General features: G+C 48.7%; 1 protein-coding gene and 1 pseudogene across 1 annotated transcript; both read right to left on the reverse strand.

Annotated features, from left to right (window-relative positions):
• Window positions 1-2,607: 2,607 nt before the first annotated feature.
• Window positions 2,608-7,494, reverse strand: LOC127688016 (voltage-dependent anion-selective channel protein 1-like; annotated as a pseudogene).
• LOC127686769 (proteasome subunit beta type-3-like) lies at window positions 4,581-5,288 on the reverse strand. Its single transcript, XM_052184809.1, has one exon. It carries the CDS (start codon window positions 5,255-5,257, stop codon window positions 4,649-4,651), a length of 609 nt encoding a protein of 202 aa, XP_052040769.1. The 5' UTR covers window positions 5,258-5,288; the 3' UTR covers window positions 4,581-4,648.
• Window positions 7,495-7,724: the final 230 nt, after the last annotated feature.

The raw sequence follows: 7,724 nt of genomic DNA on the forward strand, positions 1-7,724 counted from the left end.
ATTTATGCCACCACATGTGCATAGGAACTATCAGAGACCCTAAAAGGCACCAGCTCTCCTTGGCACTGGACTTACCTTGGTCATGAGGCACTGCAGAGGTGCACTAGGTCTAGGTTCTCTTCAAGAGCAGAAAGCACTCTTTCTTTTTTGTTGTTTGTTTCTTGTGTTTTCTGGAAACGTGGTTTCTCTGTGTAGCCCTGGCTGTCCTAGAACTCACTCTGTATCCCAGGCTGCCCTCGAACTCACAGAGATCCACCCACCTGCCTCTGCCTCCTGAGTGTTGGGATTATAGGCCTGTGCCACTACTGCCGTTGAGCCATCTTAACTGCCAGCCCTGCTTAGTTGGTGTGGCTTGCTACGTGGGTGAGTGACAGTGTAAGCAGTCCGTTCTCTCCTTCTGCTTGCTGAGACCAAGCTCTCTTGGTTTTTGGTGCCATACTGTGTATGCCTGTCTAACTGAGCCAAGTGGGTTCTTTGGCCTCTGTCTCCCATCTCAAGGTAGGAATGATGGGGTTACAGGTACGCACCAAAACGCTTGCCTTTTTTATGTGGTCTCTGGGCATGTAATTAGGGCCATGAGGCCTTCCTGCACTTTGCACTCTGAACCAAATCGGTCGCTCAACTTGTGACACTTTTGACAGCAGGTTGCACATTTCTCTTGCACCCTCGTTACTAAGGTGAGGGCTCAGGTCAGGGGAGAGATTGGTGGTCGCTGTGTGTATAGGGCAAGGACATTCAGGCTGAGCTTGGCACTCTAGGCGGCTTCAGAACGATCTGCATTTGGGGGCTGGCTCCTTCCAGCTGTCCCTGCTCCCACGGAACTATTTGCATCCTAAATTTACATGAAGCTTAATTCTTGAGAGAAAAGCCTGCCTCCTCTCTGAATTCCTCTTTTGTCATTCAAAGTCCTGTATTGTGACAGTGGGGGTGGCGTGGGAGGCTCAGCCAGACAGGATAGTGTGGGCAGTACCCTAGAGGATGCAATTTCTTCCCCAGCTTTGAGTGATCGGTCCCCTACTCATGATAGTCTACCTACCCAGTACCCTCCTGGGTCATCTGCCCAGCTGTGTTTGAAGCAGTCTGGCTGTGTGGCATAGGAATGGCTTGGAGAGGTCTGGGGCCATCCTTGTAGGCTCAGGAAGAGAGGCTCCACTTGCAGGTTCTTCTTGGATTTTCTAACACAGTTTCCTCTGGTGGGCTAGGCTTCTTTGTTGGTGGGATGTCGCTTGACAACACGCCCAGATAGGGTTGGATTCTGTTCCTGTTTTCATTGTCCTGCTTTGTCTGCCCAAAGGCTCAATCTCCAGGTAAAATGGAGCCAAGAGGAACCAAGATCATAGACAGGTAAAATGAAGACGCGCTGTTCCCTCTTCTGTCCACCTCTCTGCCAATAAGGCTGGTGATCTGAACCTCCCACCGGCCCCAGGTGGACCGGAACCGGACTGTTCCGGGTGCTGAATGGGAGGAGCATTGGGGAGGCGAGCAGAGCCCTCCAGAAGCTTCTCAGCGCTGAGAAGACCTCATCAGCCACTGGACTGAGTGAGGCTGGGGACAGACAAACTGCAGAGATAGCAGTCCACAGAGTGGCAGGAAAAGTCCAGAGACCTACGCCATACAAGCACAGCTCAGAAGAGAGAGCCAGGGACTCATAGTCGTTACTAAGGGAAGCTAACAGAAAGCAGAAAAACCAGTGGAGTGGCTGCCTTCTCCTGTCTTTGAACAGCTGCCGGGGATGGAGAGGAAGTTGGTGCTTGTTGGTGAGCTCCATTCCCATTAAGGAGGCTGGCAGAGTCCCTGTCCCCAGCGGCCCTTCAGAAGAGGGAAGAAATTACGTATGGGTCTCTGGTTTGACTGAGCTCTGTTTAAAGCCAAGCAATGGACTATGTGGTCCCTCCAAGGTCTTCCTATCTGTCTGGAGCAGGTTACCATGACAGGAGGCAGGAGGGTACCTCGTGATAACAAACATGTCCAGCACTCGGGACCAGAAGCAACCTTGATGATCTTACCACTGACCTTGTTCCCATCTTTTATTTAAAATAATAATAAAACCTTCAGTCTCCCCCAAACTCTTTTCCGAGAGTCTTCAAGAGCAAGTTATTTAACTTTTACTGAAAATGCCTGCATTTCTTTCTGGCTAAGAAGGGGTTGGGGTATCGATGGCGACTAACACAGATCATTTGGATGAGGCTTCTCATCGGAAACAATGTGCAAATTAATGTTTGCATTTTGTCAGAGCTTGAATCGTCACAGACAGATTTTTTTCCCTCTCTTCTCCTTAATCAATTTCACTCTAATTAATTCTTTCTGTGTCGGAGTCTTGTTACATTAGACAGTCTGCTGATTATTTCCACAATCAAGAGACTGGATATCCATGCATTTTTAATAAGGAACGACTGCATCCGTTTTCATAAGTGATCTCCTGGCTGGTAGCTGAAGCCACTAACAAAATCATAGAGCAGATTTCTTCCTTCTACAGAACTGTTTGCTGTCGGGCCGAGAGCTGGGTATTTAACTTGGCAGTCTTCAATGTCAAGGGCTGCTTATTCGCAGGTCACTGACTTTTAAAAAATAAACACAGGGGTAATTGGTTTTACTGGCTGATGAAGTCTAGTGGGCTAGCCTTGAAGGCCATTCTAATTGTATACCTAGTTTAAAACCTTGACTCACAGGAGGAACTCCTTCTAAGGGTTGACCCACGTCCCTGCCTCCATCTGAGACTGGCTGGGGGCCGGCTGTCCACAGCCGTGTGACAGGCTGCTCTCTCATACTTGACCTTGATACCTCTGGGAGCTTGCAATCGGGAAGCAAAGCAAGGAGTAATTCCAAATCTTCAACTGTTTCCGGTTTGGCATTGGGAGAGGACAATCACTCTTAGGGAGAAAAAAATATTTTGTTTTGGGAAGAACACTCGGCTGTGTGGTGTGCTGGAGGGTTGTGTGGTGTGCTGGAGGGTTGTGTGGTGTGCTGGAGGGTTGTGTGGTGTGCTGGAGGGTTGTTTGGTGTGCTGGAGACTGCTTGGAAATGGACAGTTGGGGGCAAGCAGAGAGCAGTGGATGTGCGTGCATGCTGGTGGCAGAGGTCGTGGGCCTGTGACACAGCTCACAGGGAGAGGTGCTCCTCACAAACCTGATGGTCTCGGTTTGATCCCCGAGGCCATGCTAAAAAAGGAAAAGAAAAAAGACTCCACAAAATTGTGCTCTGAAATTCACATACACAACACAGCATGTGTGTCCACACACATTGTGTCCACGAGAGTGAACCCACACTCACACACACACACCCTCGTCTCAGAGGCACCCACTCCCTGGTAGAAGGGAATCCTCCAAAAACAAAACAAAGCAAAAAGCGAAAGTTCTAGCCATGTACGGGAGTGCACACCTGTCATCACAGCAGCTGGGAAATTGAAGTAAGTGGACTGTTCGGAGTTTAAGTCTAGCCTGGGCTACACTAAAATTCATAGTAAGGATCTGTCTCAAAGGACAATTAACAAAGGAGGTTTTCTGCACCCAAGCCCTGTGATGACACACACTCCCCCTTTAAGCAGAGGGCTGGTGGTGGCACACATGCGTTGGCTGAAGGTCCTTTTCTTGCCCTTTCAGAGCCTCCTGTGTGGCAGGTGTGGCCGGTGGGCAGAGTTAAGACTCCAAGATAGCCCCAGCTTCTACAGGAATCTGGAGTCTAGGGCAGGGAAGTATTTTGACTATACCATAGCTGACGGGAAAGTAGCCCTAAGGAAATCCTGCCACGTGGCCTTAGTCCTTGACCACTGACCCTCTCTTCAGCTCGCCTACTTGCTAAAGGTGTAGTGAAAGGAGGCTGGTGGGCTCTGTTTTAAATGTTGGAAGCGCTTGCTCATCTGGGGGTTCTTCTAGACGGTTCTTCCTTTAGCAACAGAATGTTCAATGAATCCCAGACCTGACCTTTAATAAATCTGTTCTATGGTATGTTACTTGCTGTTTTTTTGTTTTTAGTTTTTTTTTTTTCTTTTTTCAACTAAATCTGTTGTTCAACATTTTGACTTTTACTGGGAAAATTTCAAACACATGGGACAAAGTTGAAAGGATAGTACAGAAAAACTTAGAAATCCTTCATCTATGGGAATGGAGAGATGGCTACTCTTCCGAAAGACCCAGATGTCTCCTTCCCCATTTGAGTTGAGCAACAATTTTAAATGTTGCTCAGAGTAACCAATCACAGTCGTCCAACTCAGGCGACCGCTGAACTCCCCGCCAAAATGTTCATAAAAAGGGTGTGCTTTGTGAGCTCAGGGTCTCCTCTTGCCTGCGTGCTGAGGGTCCCAGTGTACACTGGAACAATAAACTTCTTGCAGTTTGCAGCGATTCCAGTCTCTGTGGCCTTATTGAGTGGGGGTCTTCCGGCGGACTCCTACACAGTAATATTAGTTAATCTCAGGATATATACTCAACTTTCCCTGATTCTCTAAAACTCTCCTTTGTGGCATTTCGGAAATGCAGAACACAGTCAGGTTCTACATGCTGTCTGTGGCTGTCATGTCTCTTAAGATTTCTAGAACTGTCTTCTTGTTATTATATCATGTTTGTTTTCTTCTTTTTTTTCTTTTTTTTGAAAGAAAGGTGATTTTATTAAAAAGAAAAACAACAAAAGGGAGACGGGACTAGAGCACAGGTTAGTCCATCCGGGCCTTCAGTGTCCTGGTGGTGATCTTGTCTTTCTCAATGATATGGACAATGACACCCATGCCTGACACGGCATCCCGGTCCACAGCATTCAGCATGGCCTGAGAAATGGTTTCAAACAGGTGTTCTGGGTCCATGTTGGGCTCCCAGAGAGACTCGCACATCCCATACATTTGTTCGGAGCAGGTACCACTGACTACGAAGTCATCGGTCACCATGGGACAGCCAATGAGGTCCAGAGAGCAAATGAACGGCTTAAAGGTCTTTGGGTCCAGGCCAGCAATGACCGGCTCTGTGTAGTAGGGCCCAAACTGTTTCTCATACAGGAGGTTGGCCACCATGCTCATGAGGGTGTAGGGCTTGATCTGCCGACCCTCCTTCAGCTCATACAGGTTCAGTCGGAACTTGAGACTCTGGGCAACTGTCTGGACGTCAGTGGCCAGGCTGGCCAGGGAAATGTCACCCATGGGAAAGATCTTCTGGAAGTCCGTGGTCACCATCTGGGCCTGGATCCCGAAACGCCTGTCTGCAGCGATGGCCACACAGTTCTTTCCCTTCATGGCCATGACGGCCCCTCCATTATAGGACATAATAGACATGATTGCGCTGTAGTGAAAGCCCGATCTCCACTCTCATGTTTGTTTTCATAACATTGACTTTTTGAAGAGTCCAAGTGAGTTTTCTCATAAAATGTCTCATAATCAGTGCTTGGGTTAGTTTGTTCAGATTAAATACACTTGGTCAAGAATATCCTGTGGTAGCCGGCAGTGGTGGCACACGCCTGTAATCCCAGCACTCTGGGAGGCAGAGGCAGGCAGAGTTCTGAGTTCGAGGCCATCCTGGTCTACAGAGTGAGTTCCAGGACAGCCAGGGCTACACAGAGAAACCCTGTCTCAAAAAAACCAAAAAAAAAAAAAAAGGGCGGGGGAGGGGGGGGAAGGTATCCTGGCAATTGGGAGCCAAGGGATACCACGAAGTCCTAACAGGCAGCAAATCTCACACAAGAGAAACACAGGGAGAACACAGGAGGGTGGCTGCTTCTGGGGGGTGGGGGCGTGGTGGGGGTAAACCTGCAGAACTCAGAAGGAGGCAGGCTTTATATAGGATTTCTTTCTTTCTTTCTTTCTTTCTTTCTTTCTTTCTTTCTTTCTTTCTTTCTTGAGGTTTCAGTATTTTATTCAAGTTTTATTTTAAGTGATGCTAATTACAGCATTTGAAGGGGAGGAGCTAATCCTACACAAAATGGAAGACTCTATAATGTACCCATAAAACTGCTAAAAAATAGTAGTAGGACAACAAGAGAACCTGGTTGAGATCCCTAGGTTGTCAGGGTATGACACAATCACGTCCCAGCTCAGAGCCAGAGAACCCGGAAACTATTTCATATTCTGGTGCAAGGGCAAAAGAAGGAATCAAATAGAAGAAAGAAAACCACACCACAACACAAGGAAGAATTAAGTCCTGAGTGACTGGCTCCATCACACCCACTCTGTCCACGCTAAAGTGGCACAAAAGAAAAAGTTAACCACACACCGAAAGACTACTTTTGGTGTAAAAGAGGTAACTGATGGGCTAGGGTGGGAACGGGGCATGATGGGAACAAGGCGTGATGATCTGTCTAAAAACGTCCCTTTCACACAGGTGTGTACAAGCTTCAGAGCAGATAGGATCGGGACACCAGAGTTTGATGTTCCTCGGGAAGTCACAATTTCATCTGGGGACTGGCTACAGATTTACCAAGGGTCCACACGTTCCCCGTTTCCACCTGCAGCCTGGCCTCTCTGGAGGGCTCCTCCCCAACCCACGCCTACAGATAACAAGGACCCTTCTGGAATGGGGTTTCTGCTGTACCCCTGAAATGGTGAACACCTTAAAGCCGAGTCACCCTTAGCCTGGAGGTCTAACGTGATGTTTATCAACTCCCGCATCCCTAACACACGACATCAAAAGGTACACTAAATTCTGCAAAATATGCTGCAAAATAGTTTAAAATTAACACTTGTACAATATTCATTGTTCCGGTCCTAGGCCAAGCTTGAGGTGCCCGCACTGACGTTCCTGCCATCCAGCAGGGCTGACAGTCTGATACCTGGTTTTAGGGTCCGCGTGTATCCTAAGCCAATCAGGCTGGAGTAGTTCACTTGGGCCGAAAACCAGGCATCAGGGTCGACCGGATGATACACGGCTGCTGGTCCAAAGCGAGTGTTACTGTTCCCTGCAGTCCAGGCGAGATTGACGGCAGGCTCCAACTTCTTGTTCACCTTCTGGTAAATGGAGCCAGCAAACTCTGTCCTGTCGTATGAAGCTGGAATTCATCCGTCTTATAGACGACTGTGAGGTTGCTCTGGGCCACTCGGGACTTCGAGGTCTCAAAATCCATCTGGTAGCCAGCCAACCAACCCTCATAGCCAAGCACCAGAGCACCCCAGATTGAGGGTCCAGCGGTGTCAAAGTCCACGTCACAGCCCAGTCGATGTGCTCCCTCTTGAACCCTGTATTGATTTTAGCTTCCCCCCTCCCCCCCAGTGTTAGGCGAGAAAGATGAATCAAAGGTCAGCCTCAGTCCACGAGCACACTGGTCTTCCACAGTGATCTCGGTGCCCAGGGTGATGTCTGCGCTCCACGTCTCTGTAAATGTTAGCCCACACTCACTCCATCGGCACTTGGTTTCCAGACTGCCGTTCGCTTTGGTGCTTTCCGTGTTGGCAGAGCTGGTAAATTCCAATCCATTCTCGGACTTCATTTACAAATCAAGTTTTATTAAGCCAAAGCCACAACCCTTGGTGAAGACATCCCTGGTGGGTTTGCCAAGATCTGTGGAGGACACAGCCATGTTCTTGGAGGTGGCTACGGCGGGTGCAGGGGTGGGTGGGTGGGTGGGTGATGCAACAAGGAGGCTATATAGGATTTCTTGTGGGCGGGGCTTTCTAGGGTAGCCTGAGATTGATTGGATTTTGTGGCTCGGTCTTGGGTTTTTACTCTGTAAGCTAGAGTTTGGCTCCTGTATCTTGAGGGGTTGGGTACAGTCATTAGGGCCCTTAGAATATTCTGTGGGTAGATCTGGGT

This window comes from Apodemus sylvaticus, chromosome 6 (assembly GCF_947179515.1).
Source record: "Apodemus sylvaticus chromosome 6, mApoSyl1.1, whole genome shotgun sequence".
NCBI classification, from domain to species: Eukaryota; Metazoa; Chordata; class Mammalia; order Rodentia; family Muridae; genus Apodemus; species Apodemus sylvaticus.